Genomic DNA, 19226 nt, shown 5'->3' with positions numbered 1-19226 from the left:
CATAATCTGAGTGGGGATCCCAAAAAAATGTTTTAATCAGGTGCTTCTCTCTCTGCATAAATATTGATGTGGTTTAGGCTGCCAACTATGAATATGGCTCATATAGTATAAATCAACTGTCAGTGTTTTCAAGTTAGTCAGTATGTCTAAGGTACATCTGCTTGACTATAACTGTCAGCCTTTGCTGCTAACACTGATTAACCACTTTGAAACGGGCAACATCTTTTCACCCATACCCATCTCTATCTACATCTGCATTAATATTCTCTCAGATCTTTATTGCATATAGTATGTATATAAATATTTAAAAACAGCAAAAACTTTATTTTACAGGCAGGACAGGAAATGTGATACTGCCCCACCCACCTACAACAATTCCTTTTTTACTGTAGTTTCCTGATATAGGCTACTAATATAATATAACTGCCATTCACAACAGCTGCACAAGCATGACATGCCCACTTAAGAATGATGCACCTCACAGATGGAACATCAACCTTTTGGGCTATGATGATGACTGTAGCATATTAAACTAAAGCAAATCTTTGTGCACTGTTTGGGCTGTCATTTGGAGGGGGTCATATGACTAACGCTGATTGAGCTACTGCAATTCCCTGCTATGCTGTCCTGCTAAGACTCTAATGCATTCACTTGTCAGTGAATTTTGCCTTGCAATTCAATTAGTCCTAGCAGTCTTTATCTCGTTTCCCGTTTTCAATTTGCTTTTGTGCTCCTGCCGGATTAAATAATATATGTAAATGTGTATTTCTTTAGTCTTTTTTATTTTTATTTTTATTTTTTATCTGCCTGTCAGCAATTGAAATGACACACAGATCATTGTGCAGTAGATTTAAGTATGTACTGTATTTATGTATGAGTTTTGTGGTCATCAATATAAAATGTATGAGGCTATCACATCTGAGTTTGTATGAGTTACTGGTCAAAGTACCATATGCAAATTATTGAAGACATACAGAAAATACTGAATACAAATACTAAATAGAAAATGCAGTGAAGCACTGGTTAGCTTTAAATCACAACATTAAATGATATCATGTGAAAATATGGAAAATTAAGGAAGTTGAGTAATGTTCATAGTACACCCATCCTTAATCACACACACGCACACACTATATATATATATATATATATATATATATATATATATATATATATACATCCATACATACAGTCATGGCCAAAAGTTTGCGATCACTATACATTTGTTCATAAAAACAGCTGTAGAGCATGCCAACAACAACAACAAAATCCAGTAAATATTATTTATTGCTTGTTTAATGCATTATTCACATACCGTTGTCAGTTCTTAGTACTTGCAGTGAAACCCCTTGTTTCTTATAACCGTCTCAATGAGCCGAGGCATCGACCTAGCTAGTTTCTTGCAAAAGTCCGGCGTTATCTCATGCACCCAGACTTCTTTGATACACTTGATCAAGTCGGCTTTAGAACTTGGATTGCACTAAGACACCTTCTGCTTCATTACTGTTCATACATTCTCGATGATGTTCAAGTCTGGACTACTTCCTGGCCATGGTTCCAACAGCGGAATGTGGTTCTTGGTTAACCAGGATTTGACAGCCTTTGTGCCATGACATGGTGCACCATCCTGTTGGAAGTGGCTGATATTGTGAATGTTGATTAAATTTGGCAGCTTCTCTTTCAATACGTTCAGATACACTGTTCTGTTAATTGTTGTGTTCTTTGGCATAATCCACAGTTCTGCACGCCCAGAACTGGATACTGCTCCCCAAATCATAACTTTCGGTGCCTGTTTCACTGTTGGTATAACGTACTTCGGGTTATGTCTTTGCTTTGGTGGCCTTCTCACGTGCCGCCAAAAACTGTAGAACTGAGTAAACGTGCTTTCGTCAAAAAACATTACACGCTCCCACTGTTCTGGGCTCCAATGTTTGTATTTGCGACAGAAAACCAGACGATCTTTGATGTTCTTTGCAGAAGGTTTTGGTTTCCGTGCTGGCCGATACGATTTCAGACCTGCATCGAATAACCTCCGGCGTATTGTTCTGGAACTTGGACGTTTTGTAGTAGATCCAGGCAATCTTGATCAAACAACGATAGCTGATGCTTTTGGAGAACACTTCACAGCTTTTAATATTGCATAGTCCATCTGCTGTGTGGTTGCCCTCGGTCATCCACTGCAGCATCGTGACTTGAAACTACTTAAGTTCAGTTGCTCTTTTGACTGTGACTGTGTAATAAAATTACAACAGCATATCAAATTGCAAGATCAGTAAAATAAAAAGAAATCACAAGAGACCAACTCACCTTACAAGTTTTGTTACAGCGAAAAACTATAAATTATTATTTAAAAAAACACAACTTCACAACTTTCACAACAGATGCCACGACTACCATGCAATATTTGGTGAAAGAAGCACAAATGGACACAAAATAGCCCAATAGCTAGCCCAAACAGAGCTAAACCTAATTAACTGCAAAAAATCGCATGAAATTGTTGGAGATTGCAGACTTTTGGCCATGACTGTATATGTGTGTGTGTATATATATATATATATATATATATATATATATATATATATATATATATATATATATATATATATATACAGTATCTCACAAAATTGAGTACACACCTCACATTTTTGTAAATATTTGATTATATCTTTTCATGTGACAACACTGAAGAAATGACACTTTGCTACAATGTAAAGTAGTGAGTGTACAGCTTGTATAAAAGTGTAAATTTGCTGTCCCCTCAAAATAATTCAACACACAGCCATTAATGTCTAAACCGCTGGCAACAAAAGTGAGTACACCCCTAAGTGAAAATGTCCAAATTGGGCCCAATTAGCCATTTTCTCTCCCCTGTGTCATGTGACTTGTTAGTGTTACAAGGTCTCAGGTGTGAATGGGGAGCAGGTGTGTTAAATTTGGTGTCATTGCTCTCACACTCCCTCATACTGGTCACTGGAAGTTCAACATGGCACAGAACTCTCTGAGGATCTGAAAAAAAAAATTGTTGCTCTACATAAAGATGGCCAAGGCTATAAGAAGATTGCCAAGACCCTGACACTGAGCTGCAGCACGGTGGCCAAGACCATACAGCGGCTTAACAGGACAGGTTCCACTCAGAACAGGCCTCGCCATGGTCGACCAAAGAAGTTGAGTGCACGTGCTCAGCGTCATATCCAGAGGTTGTGTTTGGGAAATAGACATATGAGTGCTGCCAACATTGCTGCAGAGGTTGAAGGGGTGGGGGGTTAGCCTATCAGTGCTCAGACCATACGCCACACACTGCATCAAATTGGTCTGTATGGCTGTCGTCCCAGAAGGAAGCCTCTTCTAAAAAAGCCCGCAAACAGTTTGCTGAAAACAAGCAGACTAAGGACATGGATTACTGGAACCATGCCCTGTGGTCTGATGAGACCAAGATAAACATTTGGTTCAGATGGTGTCAAGCGTGTGTGGCGGCAACCAGGTGAGGAGTACAAAGACAAGTTTGTTTTGCCTACAGTCAAGCATGGTGGTGGGAGTGTCATGGTCTGGGGCTGCATGAGAGCTGCTGGCACTGGAGAGCTACAGTTCATTGAGGGAACCATGAATGCTAACATGTACTGTGACATACTGAAGCAGAGCACGATCCCCTCCCTTCGGTGACTGGGCCGCAGGGCAGTATTCCAGCATGATAACAACCCCAAACACACCTCCAAGATGACCACTGCCCTGCTAAAGGACTGGCCAAGCATGACTCCAGACCTAAACCCTATTGAGCATTTGTGGGGCATCCTCAAATGGAAGGTGGAGGAGCACAAGGTCTCTAACATCCACCAGCTCCGTGATGTCATCATGGAGGAGTGGAAGAGGACTCAGTGGCAACCTGTGAAGCTCTGGTGAACTCCATGCCCAAGAGGGTTAAGGCAGTGCTGGAAAATAATGGTGCCACACAAGATATTGACACTTTGGGCCCAATTTCGACATTTCCACTTAGAGGTGTACTCACTTTTGTTGCCAGCGGTTTAGACATTAATATATATATATATAAAATTTAAGACATTTGTTGATAGAAAAGTTAATACCTCATACTTGCAGTAAGTATGTACAGTCAGTTGTGTGTGATTAGGTACGGGTGTAGTGTGTAACTGACTGTACATACTTACTGCGAGTATGAAGTATTAATTTTTCTACCAACAAATTTCTTGAATTTGTTTGGAAATACCAATATAGTATATGGAATACTGATTTTCCAGATAAGCTAACCTCCGGTCATAGCCTCATATCATCTACTGTACAGCAAGCTTTACAAAATGGGGTACTAGTAAAGATTCAACCAAGCTTTTGAAAAATGAATCAGTATGCAACCACCATCCATTTCATGTTATTAAAAAAAAACATAACTAAGACTAACTACACCTGAATCATTTGAAAATTTTGATGTCAGGAAAAAGGTGCATACACACTAAATGCAATACATATCTTTTTAGACCACTTGTGTATTACTGAAATTCATCCATATGTCAAACAGGTTTTAATAAAAAAACACTCGTCAATAGCTTTTAACGCACATGTCAGTAAGATCACCGTATTGATATTACCCGAGAGAACATTTATATTTAATAATATTTCTTGCATTTGTTCCATAGACTGCAACAACAAAACAAGGGCAGATTGACTCAGAGAATTCATAAATATAAAAATATTAGAGCACAGGCTGGATGACCTTGGCCAGTAACTCATAATTTACAGCTGAACCATGCTTAATAGAATCCACCCTCAATGGCCGAGTTACTTGGGCAGAGAGAGAAAGAGAATGAATAAGACAGGAAGAAAAGAAAATGGAAGCGAAACAGGGTTACAGAAAGAATAGGAAGGAAATGGAAAGTGTGTGGGGGTGGGGGTGGGGGGGGGGGGTCAATAATGAAGCACTGGTGCTGGTGTACAATTAGAAGATGGGAAATTAGTCATGGTTATGGAGAGGAAGGCATACATAGAAATTAGACCATATGAGCTGGAGAGCATGAACAAGGCAGAAAGGTCATCTAGTCTGAGAGAGAGGGTATAAGCACAGCAAGGAAGCATGGGTGAAATTAGAAGAGAAACAATAATTCAGTGATCTAGGCAATGCAGGAACAAGGAGGGAGAAAGAACTGTGTGGGAGGCATGGTGAGGGGGTTGTCAAAGGTAGAAGTGTACAATTGTAGGGATGTGTTTTTCCCAGCACTTGCACATACCCATTATTCTAGTTATGCATTTGTGTGACAATGGCACAATGCTCTGTGCATTTAAAAAAAGTGGAAAGTGGAGCATTAAGGTGAACAAAAAGAGAATCAACACATTCACACTCCTCTGAGTGCTCATTCATGGCTTACTTTTTTCTTGTTGTAGTACAATATTTTGCTAAGGCTTATACCCACCCCCTGCCTACTTCCCTCTCCATGTCTCTCTATTACAGGTCATTCACGTACAGTAATCACTCTTCTTCTGGTATGGCTCACTTGTGGTGTTCTATTCTCCTAAGCAGTCCCCACTGATAGCAGCTAAATTATTACACATTAACACTCGTGCTTTCTTTTCATAATTCTATTGTAGGTTACCACTTGATTAAATCAGTTTCTCTCTACTGAGCACCTATTCACCTTCCAGTCTTACTCCTTCCCCATTTCAGACATCTTTTCTTTGCCGGCCTGTCACTTTGCTGCATCCCAACACTAATTCACTCTTTTATCACTTTCTCTTTTTCAGAATCCTGCCCTCTACGAGTAACAGCTTCCTCCTGAAGAATCTGGTCTCTGGAGCAGATTATAACCTGTGTGTTTTGGCCATTTTTGATGACACGGTCACCTCAATGGCTGCCACAAAGGTTCTTGGATGTGCACAGTTCAGCACCAAGGATAATTACCCAGACTGCCGTTCACTCCAGGCCCACTTTCTGGGTGGAACCTTGACCATCCTGGTGGGAGGAGTAGTCGTGGTTACACTACTGGTGTTTACAGTGGCGCTTATGGTGCGTCACCGGGTCTGCAGTAACCATAACAATCATCATGGCGCTAGTGGAGAGGTTGGATGCTCAGGATCAGACTCGTCAACCCGAGGGAAAGCAGCCAATGTTTTTTCACAGAGAAATAGCAGTGGGGAGGTAATGATGGTGGTCTTACCTAATGGGCTGCCTCAAAAACAAAGAGGTGCAGTAGGAGGGGCAGAGTCATCATCGAAGTCATCATCTCCCAATCTGAAACCCCAAACACTGCCTAAGCCGAAAGTGAATCTGGAGCAGCTAAAGGCAGGGGTAGAATCACAGAAGGCACTTCCACCTTATACCCCAGAAACTGAACGAATGCCAATGTACTACACCCTCAAGAAGCCGGCCCCATCTACACTGCCACGTCAGTCACATCAGCCAGAGGCAGGACTTTCTAAACTCCATTCCACAAACAGGGACATAGAGAAACAGGCTAGCTTTAGCCTTGTCCCCCCATCTCACAATGATCGGAGGTTCAGCACAGGTGGGTCTGTTATAGTCGGCCGAGGAGGCAGAAACAGCGGATGTAACTCAGAGACAGCCTATCAGAGCTCAGGCCTAAGTGTTGCACGGCATAGACGTAGCTCCTCGTTTGACATGGGCAACATGGCGGCCACAACCTGCTATGGTTACGCCAAGCGTCTGAGTGTCATCTGGAGCAAACGGAGCCAGTCACTACATGGCATGCTAGCCCAGTGCGCCTCCACGAACAGCATCTCCACCACCAGCAGCGGCAGCGGGGATTTCCATGTGAGACATACACGTGGCGCCATCCGCGCCTACAAATCCAACACTATGCCTTCAAGCAGAACACATACAGAGCAAAGTAGAGACAAAGGTAAAGAGAAAGTAAAGGCAAAAGATAAAGGAGAAGAACTGGAAGAAAGTGTGGTGTAGACAGTAAGGGCTGCACGTCAAAGCAAGAACTGAAAAGACCTTATAAAACGAGAGGGGTGACTGTGGACAGACATAGATGAAAGAGGGAGCATTAAAGAGTGCAACGTGAGGTGTGATACGTAGGAGTGGGAGACAGGCTGAGGGAAAGGTTGAGTGGAGAGATTAGAGGTGGAGAAAAGATGTCATGGTAGAAAAAAGGAACAGACATAAAAAGGTACAAGGAGGGAAGTAGGAGGAAAAAGGAGAGCAGAGTCAAGAATCAGGCTAATGTCAAATGGACTAAAAAAGAGAGAACATATTGGTGCATATCCTGCGGGACTGGTGTCTAAGTGGATTCTGAACCAACACAGAAATTCAATTGCTCCAATGAGCCTATAAAGTGTGAACAGAGGAGCTAAATAAAGGCCAGGTATTTGGCCTATTTTCAAAAAAACAACAAAAAAAAAACAAAACTTCTAATGCACCCAGGCCAAGAGACAGACTGATGGCATTTGAGCAATGATCAATTAGCTATCCTGTCACTGGGATTACGGAAGCAGAGGCGCAGCTGGAAATGCCGAGTCATGCCCAATCAATCGGATATGATCCGCAGATAGATAGATAGAGAGAGAGAGAGAGAGAGAGAGAGAGAGAGAGAGAGAGAGAGAGAGAGAGAGCCTTTGCAGCAACCTGGGAGCAACACAAAGAAGCATGGGCGTGAAATGCAGCACCGGAATGATGATGAAATGATTGGGGACAGATTTAGCGCATAGACAAATAAATGGCCATTGACTGAGGATGAATGGGATCAGTTACGGTTTGTGTATGTCTGTGTGTGTGTGTGTGTGTGAGTGAGCATATGGAGCAGTCAGTGTGTATATGGAAAAGGAAGAAGACTCCTTTTGTTTACTTCTGTGATGCTCCATTTAACTATAATCATGCAGACTGTGGTCTGACGAACTGATATTGATCCGTTACTGTGGACAGGGTCATTAAAATATTATAAGGTGTCATTAAGACCATGTCGAGAGATTAAAAACAAAAAGAACTGAGCGCAAGAAACAAAGAGAGTATAAATCCCTTGAAAGTCTGTTTTGTTACTAATTTTCACGAGTGATAATAGAGCTAAAAAGAAAAATACAGTTTTGTTGCAACAATCTTTCATGACTCTTAGTTATCAATATGATTGTAATTATCATTGAGCTTAGATGAAAAAAAACGGACAAAATTAGCGAGTTCAATGATAATAATAACCATCCTGATGATAATGTTTTTGTTTGATTTCCATTTTGCCAAAGTAAATATTGTTACCTTGACTTGATATTCTAAATGATGAAATAAAACAGAAAAATAAGTTCACGGGTTTTCATTTTAATTGTGTAATTAATGTCATTCTGGGAAGAATAGGAAAATGGAGGGAGTTGAGTATTGTACTGTCACATCTATGTGTGTGTGTGTGTGTGTGTGTGTGTGTGTGTGTGTGTGTGTGTGTGTGCACGTGCTTCATGCTCCTTCCATTTCGATAGCTTCCTAATATATTGTTCACTCTTGGCTGATAACCCTGGTGTCTGTGCAATTATCTATATAGAATGAAAAATGGCCCCTCTCTCTAACACACGCTCACATACAGGCTCTCAGACGTAATCATCTACAGAGTGACAGAGTGAGACAGAGTGAGACAGAGAGAGCAGTGGACTGAAAGGCTGAAAACAAGGACACGAGCATCTGGGAGACTGCTGATGTGAGCGACAGGGCAGAGGACAGAGACAAGGCAAAGTGTAAGAGAAATAGAGAGAGAGAGAGAGAGTGAGATAAAGGGATAGAAAGAGAGCAGTGGATCTATAGTGCCTGTGTAAGGGCTATTTTTATTGGGAATGTATTACATTGCCAATAAAGCATATTTAAGCATGGTTCAGGTGAGTAAAACACGGGGGAGATGTGCGTGTCGTGTGTGTTAGTGTGTTAGTAAATGAATGCTGTGTTCTCTTCTGCCTGCTGTGTTTACTTATAGCATTACTGGGAACCTAACACATGCACACACATCATGCAAGCAGCTATATTCACCCTCCTCTCAAGGTTTCTTCCGCATATCATCTCAGGGAGTTTTTCCTTGCCACCATCGCCATTGCCTCTGGCTTGCTCATTAGGGACAAACTGATCAATTTAAAATTTAGACTGGAAATTTATATATTTCTGTAAAACTGCGTTGTGACAATGTCAGTTGTAAGAAGTGCTATACAAATAAATTGAATTGAATTGAATTGAATATTTACCCAAGACAAATAAATAATGGAATACAATATACAGTATGTGCAATATTTGCACTACAATTTTCCTTAGGCTGACTCATAGACTCATTCCAGTTACAGATTTTTGAAATGTCTTGCTTATTTTAGTTGAATTTTCTAAATGTACAACAAACCAATTTTAGATGTGCATGTGAGCAGCAGCATTTACTGTCATTGCTGCATTAACACCAAGGAGTGTGTTTTTATGTCATAAAGTACATCAGTGTCAGCAAACACTTCCACAACAAAGTCTCATGGTTTGTGATTCGTAAAAATTTTGCATGGCTCAGAGGATTATTGTCCATACCTTTACTGTCCATGTAATTCATATGAAATCAAATAGAATCCAACCACATCTCACTTGCTTGTGAGATGGTTTAAAATTGAAGGCAAAATTCATGTATGTCTGAGGCCCTTTAGTGGCTGGCTGAAGTATAATGTTTAACCCAGCCTATTGCCACGTTAGTGAATGGAGAACGAGCCAAATTTCCATTCATCTATCCATCCATCCATCCATCCATCCATCCATTTTCTGTACAGCTTATCCTACACATGGTCACGGGGAGCCTGGAGCACCCTGGACCGGGTGCCAATCTATCGCAGGGCACAATCGTGCACACATTCACACACCCATTCACATACTACAGACAATTTAGAGATGCCAGTCAGCCTACATGCATGCCTTTGGAAAGCAGGAGGAAACCGGAGTACCCGAAAGAAACCCACACATAGTGGAGGCGAGAATCAAACGATCAACCCGGAGGTGCGAGGCAAATGAACTTTTTAAAAATGTACACAAATTATTTTCAAGAATACTGTTCTGTTGTTCAGCTGACCTTGATAAATACGTTTTTTTTTTTGTTTTTTTTTTGCAGCAGCAGTTATTTGATAATAATTAAAAGGCTATGGTTGATGAAATGATTGAGAGTTAAACACATGACAGTCAAGCCTCATGATTGTGCACACAAATTTCCAACACAATCTTGAAGCTCTTGACAGTTGTTCTCTTGTTCTGCTGTAAACTGTTGTAACAGACCATCAGAGGGGAGTTCTTTGGAGTTCTTCTGGTATGCTACTCATTTTCATGCAGGGCCGGCGCTACATATAGGCAATTGCCTAGGGCCTCAGGTTTGGAGGCGGGGCCCTCCATTGCCGTAACATCCCTATATGCTGGTCCACCAATCAAGATGGGCAGCAAAAGACTAGGCTTTTTGTCCATTGGATATAAATGAATTTTCACTCAACTGTAGTGAAACCAATTAATGTCACTGTTTCAAAGTGGTTCCCACCCTCTGAATGTATGAAGAGATAGGGTATGATGAACAAAATGCAAAAATGCAACTTTTCTGCAGCTGACTGACTTTAAGTCAGTGACTAATGATGGCACAGAAACAAACACATCCTCCGGAGGCTGCTAAGCTAAAGGCTAAACAGACACACAAAGAACGTGCAGCTTGTGATGCAGGTATGTGAGTCCTCATGATCTATTTTGGAGTGAGTGTAACATATTCTAAAAATAAACTGGGCTTTGTTCTGTCGATCAGCGTCATTTCGGAATAGATCATTTGCCGGTTTATTCTGAGTACAAAAGAGCGTGAGCGCCGTCAATGACATTGCGTCAGGAGCTGACTAGAAAATACGAAAGTAAAAGTAAAGAAGTTTGTATTCAAAGTCACAGAGCAAACACACCACAGTATTTTTCAAAAAAAGTACCTCAACTGTCTGTATATCTTCTAAATTCCGCTGATGTTTACATTACTGCTTCAACATAATACTTCATTTTAGTTTTCAAATCATAAATACGGTTGTTAAATTTATTGAAAACTAAATATAACAATATATATAATATTCTTTCTGCTTAGTAGTTTGTCTCTTTCACCTCCACTAGCAGCTGATTTGTGTATATAGTCTGAGTATTTAATGTATTGCACTGCAATACATAATATGACTTCAGTCTATGTTGGTTCAGTAGAATGGGGAAATCCTGTCCATACCCAGCTAGGAAAAAAACGATAAAGGCACTGATGTTCATTTACTGAAGTGGTGTCCAGGGAGTGTTCATCTGTAATTATTTGTTGGCAGTGTAATGCTGTGTTGTATTTTTTTTCTTTTCATTTTACTGTATAGAGTAGGCAAAACTGTTTGTTATCCCAAATAATGGGAGGGAAAGGTGGAAGGGAGGAGGGGAGTGTGGGACCTCCAACATAAATTTTGCCTAGGGTCTCCAAATGTCTAAAACCGGCCCTGCTTTCATGCCTAAACTAGCTCATTTACTAATTTTCTAAATAGCAAACCAACATGAGTGAACAAAGTGATGGCATGAACCAAGGCAGCTAACTCTGGCTAAATTATAAAACAATTTACTACTGACCTTAGCTAACACTAAAAGTAGCTTGGTCACGACTTTTTTTAAAAATGAACTGCACCAAGAGAACAAGCAGAACATAAAATGGCACACTTCTCCATTCAGACAAGTAACTTATTGCAGTTGTCAGAGAGAGCTGCAAAATACAGTTGCAATCAAAATTATTCAACCCCCATTGCAAATCAGGCTTATTGTCAAAATTTACAAACATTCAGCTGTTTGCAATGAACAAATCAAGCAAAAGCAATTGAAATAGTTCAACACAATGGATGCTTCAAGTGGTTTCCCCAAATTCCACTGAAAATGCAACTTATAATGATTTCTCCAGTTTCAAAATGATTCATCCCCTTCATGGCAAGAATCTTTAATACTTAGTAGAGCACCCTTTTGCTTTTATGACCTGCTGCAAACGAGATGTACAGCTTCTGGCAGCGTTCCTGAGGAATCTTGGCCCATTCCTCATGAGCAATGGCCTCCAGTTCAGTAATATTCTTGGGTTTGCGTGCTGCAACCACCTTCTTCAAATCCCACCAGAGATTTTCTATGGGGTTCAAGCCAGGTAACTGTGATGGCCCTGTAGAATCTTCCAAGACTTCTGCAACCAAGCCTTGGTGGAATTTGAGGTATGCTTGGGATTATTGTCCTGTTGGAAGGTCCAATGATGCCCAAGCTTCAGCTTCCTCACAGACGGCATGATGTTTTCTCCTAGGGTTTCCTGATACTTCAGTGAATCCATCTTGCCTTCCACACGCTGCATCTTTCTAGTGCCAGAGCATTCAAAGCAGCCCCAGAGCATCACCGAGCCACCACCATGCTTGACTGTGGACAGAGTGTTCTTTCTTCATTCTTCTTCCTCCAGAAAAGTTCAGTTTCATTCCTCCACAGAACAGAATCCCAAAACTTCTGTGGCTTATTTATATGATTTTGAGCCCAATTTTCTTGTGCTTTTGGGTCAGTAGTGGTGTACGTGTTGGAGTTCTGGCATGGAAACCTTCTGTGTTTACTACGCCCATTACTGTGTTCACTGAAACCTCAGTGCCTGTTGCTACCAAGTCTTGCTGCAGGTCTTTTGCAGTCACTCGAGGGTTTTTCACAACCTGCCTTCTCAGAAATCTGGTTGCAGCTGTTGATAGCTTCCTTTTTCTGCCCCGTCCAGTATTTAATAAATTTTCTACCCCTAGCCAGTTCAGGTATTTCATGTGTTCCAGCTCAAGCACACCTGGTGCAACTAATGAAGATCTTGATTAGTTGCATCAGGTGTGCTTGAGACAAAACCTATTTTGCATATTTGTGCCATAGTGAGGGATTCTATTCAGGGGGTTGAATAATTTTGAAACTGGAGAAACCATTATAAGTTGCATTTTCAGTTGAATTTGGGGAAACCACTTGAAGCATTCGTTGTGTTGAAATATTTCAATTGTTTTTTGTTTGATTTGTTCATTGCACACAGCTGAAAGTCTGTAAATTTTGACAATAAACCTGATTTACAATGTGGGTTGAATAATTTTGATTTAAATGTAGGTTGTGTTGCATTTACATGATGACTACTGTTTACCAGTATATTTTTAGTTGGTACCTTCCTTACATTAGTTACTTATACTTACATTACTTTGACTAAAATGATGGATAATGTCAGCTGGCTAGCAAAAGTAGCATAGTCAGTCATGCTTCAAAGCTCTATAATATTTCCTTGACAACAATAAAAACAATATATGTGCACAAATTATACGACTACAATTTAGCGTTTTACAGATCAATTCATTAATAATGCTTACAACTCTGAGATAGCGTTCGATGCACTTTCTTAAGTTGCACTTAAGGTAATAACTTTCAACGTGCACGCTACCAGCATGAAGAAGGGGCGTGTCCATGACGGATAATGGTGGACGAGAGAGGGCTGCACTGTCTGACCAGCCATATCTACTGCACATGTTCTCCCTCTAAGGTGTCTACTGTGCAGATGTTGGCTCCAATTTTGACCTACTGTGCAACGTCAGTCAAGATGCCACACACACACACACACACACACACACACTCACACACACACACAGATATAATGACCATGACCTGTGTAGTAACTGGTATGTAATTCGATCCTGGTGCTTTATTAAGGTTTAAGCCAGCCCAACCATCAATCTGACCTTCTCGTAATGACTCTCTCTCTCTCTCTCTCGGTGTGTGTGTGTGTGTGTGTGTGTGTGTGTGTGTGTGTGTATGTGCATGTTTGTGTATGAGTGAGAAAGAGACAGAGAGCAAGTAACAGGGGTAGACACGGTGAAGAAAGAAGCTGAGCAAGTGTGAGAGAGTGGAGAGAGAGTGTATTTGTGACTGGCAGGGTGACTGCTCAAGAGCCAGGAGGTAAAATATCTCACCTTCCCCCACATTTCCTGCAGCAAAATCCTGGCCCAATTTTCATAATTAAAAAGAAAACACACAGACAAATAAGGTAAACCATCAGTTAATTACATATCCTCATTTCCAAACTCCATGAACATCTATGCAATGTTCTTACTCATGGTATTCTTACACTGTGTAGCTATTCTATACAGCACAGCATGCCCAGAACAAAATCTGTCAATATGGGCTTGGCAACTCTGTTCTACGCCTTCTGTTTCCCTACGTCTCCAGTCAGAGGAGCTTTGAAGCCTCTGCCAGGGCTCTACTGCTGCTGAGACCACATCAACACCACTTTTTCCACATCAGTGCAGTGTTCAGTTATGTTGGCACAATATACCAAGCTAGATGCCAGGAACGAGGCGTACATGGAGAGCCACTTGTTATCTGGATGACTCTACTAAAGTACACAACTGAAGGGTCTCATTCCAAAACTTACAGGCTCTAAATATGAAAAATTTGTAACAATTTACATGACTCAATTCGTTCAACACCAGTGTCTTTAGCTTGATCCTGAGCTCGGGTTACTCTCTGCGTGAAGTTGTACAGTACATGCACTTCCTGTGTTGTTGTGGGTTTACACTGGGTTCTCTGCATATTAAATGTTCCAACAACATGCAGGTTTGTGGCTTGGTTCGCTAAATTGCCCCTGGGCATGAATGAGTGTGTGACTATGTGAGTCCATTGTGCCCTGGGATAGACTGGCATCCCATCTGGGGTGTATTCCCACATTGTGCACTGTGTTTGCAGGCTAGGCTGGATCCACCATGACCCTGATTAGAGTAAAGAAGTTAATAAAGATGAATGGCTGAATGAAAAAAGTTAGAGGTTAGAGCTTGGATATATGGAATCAAACCACATCCTACCAAACCACCCATACTCATTCAAATATGTACAATTGTATTTTTTTTATTATATTTTATTTTAAATAAGATCAGCATTAAAAGTAAATAAGTCCTTTAAACTCCCAGAAGCCATCAATAAGTAAAGACCTACATACATTCCACACCAATTAACTTTACTGTAGCTACTGAATAATTTATTGTAGTTACTAAATGATATGTTAACATGAATTTGTTGTTACACAACACCAGGGGACATTAAAGTGTTAGAATTTTCACATTTCATTAGTTTATAATGTTTAATGTTTAATATTGTCTATTAGAAAGACAATAATACCAAACAAAGACACTATTAGCTGTTATTCTTATCAATATTGCTCTACATCTACAGTATATCTAAGTAAACTGGTTGATTGACACTGGGCAAGTTTGAGCATGATTAATAAGTTTATTATGCTATTTTGAACAACATGTGTCATCCTTCTTATCTAAAGCAAGTCATTATTCTGGTTGAAAGAATTTACTAAGTGACTTGAATGTACAGTATGACATTCATAATGTACTAACAATTTACACAACACGAAGGTAGTTCTGGACATCCAACTTCAACCAAACATAACTAGGCCATGCAGGTTTCTCCTTTGCAACGTCAGCAGGATCTGGACATTTCTATCCATAGAGACCACTCAGGTGCTTTTTCAGTACATTATTATTTTGATATTGGACTATTGCAATTTGCTTCTGCCAGATCTACCCCTTAGCGCCATCCAGTCTATTCAACTAATTCAGATTGCCAGTGGTTGACTTGTTTCCAATCTTCCCAAGTTCTTTCACACCATCCAACTTCTGCCTTCACTGCACTGCCTTCCTGTAGCTACCTGCATCAAATGTAAAACACTGATGCTTGCCTACAAAGCCATAAATGGACCAGCCCACACCTACCTGAAGGCACTCTGCATCATGCACCCTTCAAGCATCTAGCATTGCTCAACTTGACCCACCATCTCTCAAGATACAAAGAAGACATGTATCATACTGGCACCAAGTGGTGGAATAAAATTCCCCTGGATGTCTGAACATCTGATTCACTGCCTATTTTCAAATAGAGACTGATGCCCCGCCTCTTCACCAAGCACTTAAAAATAAACATCAACATGTACATTTTTCCTGCTGTACCATATTGTATGAACTGCTGTCTCACAGGGATTTGGGTTGCTTAGACCCCGACCTATTTGTTCTGGCATGAGGATACAAAACACTACAGTAATACAGATCAGAATGAGAAATTCCACCACAATCAAGTTAAACATTATGCAGCATTTTCCCTTTTCCAATCAAATTTTCCAATTTGCCAACCATATTATTCACTGTAGAGCTGTGTACATGCATGCTTTGGTATTGTGGTCCACCATGAGATGATCAGACACCAATCTTATATCGATTTACAGCCTTATGTCTGGCTACTGAAGGGACAGGAGTTCTATGCACTGCATAGAAAATACACTTTTGTGTTTTTAGACCTTTGCATGGTCTAATATTTCAGTGGAACTGAAATTTTTACATTATAAAAAATGATATATGTATTTATGAAGAATGTTTATTTATTTATTCTCTGTGTAAATATTTGGTCCAGTCAGAGTGGTTAAATGTTGCATAGATTTGTTATTAACCAAAGTGGCATTCACTAAATTCCAGGGGTTTCAGTACCCTGACGTAGAATGGGCATTTCAGGAGGTGTGGCAAAGACGCCCCCTACCAAAAAAATTACAGGTCACCGAACATGTGCAGAATACTTTGTTGTATATGTGTTCACTCCCAGGATCAGCAATGTAAGATGAAGGACAAAACAGTCATACCAGTAACTAGTTTTTGATGTTTTTTAAAAAAAAAAAATTAATCCTGAATCAAATGGTTTTGATTCAAACGGTCAACTTTGCTCTTTCTGGGTAAATAAAGTTGAGCATGAAAGCATGGAGAATTATGTGTTTGTATTTTATAACAGCGGAGGAAACAATGCTGAAATAATAATAATAAAGTTTTCACTGCAGATTTTTAGTCTTGCATGATAGGACATGATAGAATTGATGTAAAGTCAGTAAGACTTTGAGTTTATTTTAGTGAAACAAGCATTTCATAACTGAATATTTTTCAAGCATGAAACCCCGCGATCATGGACATGTATCTGACGTTACAGCAGTATTAATGAAAATGGTATTTGGCACGAAACCCCTGTGATCACGGACAGGTATCTGAAGTTATAGCAGAATGAATGTAAAATCTCTGTGATCACGGACAGAGAACTATCTGCGGCAAATGGCTTTTCTTCCCAAATTGTGCATAGTTGACCTATGCAGATTCTCAAAATAGGCCATGCCTGCCTGATGACACAGTATCTGTTACGCTGTCCTGTAATTTCTGGGGAAAAAAGTGCCTGCCTAACCAAGGTCTTGGCTATTCATGTAATTTCATAATGTTTATTTGCTATTCTCCTCAGGTCTCATGTGTTTGTGTTTATTACCTGTTTTTTTCCCCCCCTATGTCTCTGTGTGAAATCTTTTATGAGTAGTCTTTAGCCTTTTTACTGTGGTTCTGGTTTTTTAAGTTTAGTTTTTTCCTAGATTTTGATCTCTGAGTATCTGGATATGATTATGGGTATAAATGGTAAATGGTCTGCATATATAGCACTTTTTTAACCTTAGCTACAGGTCTACAAAGTGCTTTACACTGGTTCTCTTTGACCCATTCACACACTCACACACCAATGGTAAAAGAGCTGCCATGCAAGGTGCTAACTTACCATCGGGAGCAACTTGGGTTTCAGTGTCTTGCCCAAGGACACTTCGGCATGTGGGCTGGGAATTGAACCGCCAACCCTACGATTAGTGGACAACCCTAATCCACAGGACCACCTGAGCCACAGCCGCCACATATGGATATGTTTCCATATTTCTATCTGTCTGTGTTCTGACCCTAGTAATGGACATCCATCTGCCTCTGGCTCAAAGAAATGTTACAAATATAACACAAAATATTTTTAAAAATTCATCTGATTATTATATAACAAACATTAAAATTCAATTAAAATAGAATTAGAGCACATTTAATTTCTACTGAAGCAAACAACCCAAGCGTATTAACTAAAATTACAGTCATTGAAAAACACGTTTTTTTGGAATGAAACTCTGACTATATAACATTGTTGATATTTTCATGCTGCTTATAACGTGACCATGCAATGTGCACTATTATAATAAATTGAATATGAATATAGAGTGGTTGCGCAGATACTGCTGAATGGATTTCTGTGTAAATGTAAAGTATCTCAACAGAACAAAATAGGAGCCAGCTGCCACAGATTTCCATTGTCTCTGAGTGCTTAATTAGCACAGATAATATCATGCAATGGTAGCCGTTACGGAACACATCTGTTGTTCTTCCTAACTCTAGACTGCCATGCTGGCTCCAAACACCAACTGGACAATTAACATTGGATTCAGTGTCAGCATGGTAAAGCGTAATGCCAATCAACTATCCTGGGCAATCAGTACAGATTGAGTCATTTGCCAATTTGTTTGGACGCTGGTACTTATATCCTGATTGTGTGATGCGCTACAAGATCTATTTCAGTGATTAGCGGAACCTCCTTATGTTATACTTTATATACCTTATTATATGGCTCAATGGAATACTCTAATCAGTTGTATAAATCTGAATCTGTATTCTGAGCACCCTGATGTTTATTTTGTTATAATGACCAGGTGACTACATTATCCCTTATTAAACTACAGCAGTTGTCATGACAACAATATATCTAATCTTGGTCCGTGGAAACTATTAGAACAGTAACTTGAATTTATGCACAAATAAGGCATTAAAAAAAAAAAAAAAAAAAAAAAAAACCTGCTTAGGATTGCACTAAGCGAGAGTGGATTTTCAATATCTTCCCCCAGAGCCTTTGCAGAGGAAATCAACTCGGACCAAAGACAGAAAATTAAATCTTGTGCTTTTTGAGCTTTAAAAGAATTAAATGTTAAATTGCTACTTGAAATCTACAATGTACACAAGTACATACCGTTGTCATTTCATTCAGTTGTCATTGCCAAGGAATAACATTATCACAACCAGGTGCACGCTAATTTATGAAGGCGTTTAATTCATTATTCTCTCATTAGCCCATATGATAGAAGCAGGTCAGATAAATCCTGTACACACATGTGCTCAATAAGATTACTTTTACAGGAGTTATATGTAAAGTATATCAGACAGTTCTTGTTAATCTTTTTGTGAAATAGTAACTCTAGCAAAAGGAAATATTATCCCCCAATATCAAACATTTGTTTCTATCTAAAATTCTGTTAAAGTTAATTTATTCTCATGGCTGCTCTGTGCCCCTAGCAATTCAGAGCAATTTTAACTTAATTCAAAAGCCCTCATAGGATTTC

The 19226-nt window shown here is 39.9% G+C and overlaps 2 protein-coding genes across 3 annotated transcripts in view; one reads left to right on the top strand and one right to left on the bottom strand.

The window, feature by feature from the left end:
* LOC128610145 (leucine-rich repeat and fibronectin type-III domain-containing protein 4) overlaps positions 1 to 8367 on the top strand; it is a 30246-nt gene extending 21879 nt beyond the window's left edge. For both annotated transcript variants that reach the window (XM_053629258.1, XM_053629259.1), the window contains exon 4: positions 5743 to 8367. In XM_053629258.1, the coding sequence (XP_053485233.1) occupies positions 5743 to 6916 (1174 nt within the window). In that variant the 3' untranslated portion in view covers positions 6917 to 8367. The remainder of the gene's footprint in view (positions 1 to 5742) is intronic.
* Positions 1 to 19226, bottom strand: part of pcxb (pyruvate carboxylase b) — a 255749-nt gene that overhangs the window by 92758 nt on the left and 143765 nt on the right. The gene's annotated exons all lie outside the window — the stretch shown is intronic.

Source organism: Ictalurus furcatus, chromosome 7, assembly GCF_023375685.1.
Source record: "Ictalurus furcatus strain D&B chromosome 7, Billie_1.0, whole genome shotgun sequence".
NCBI classification, from domain to species: domain Eukaryota; kingdom Metazoa; phylum Chordata; class Actinopteri; order Siluriformes; family Ictaluridae; genus Ictalurus; species Ictalurus furcatus.
Note: the sequence above shows the minus strand (reverse complement) of the source record. Positions and strands in the feature narration are given on the sequence as shown.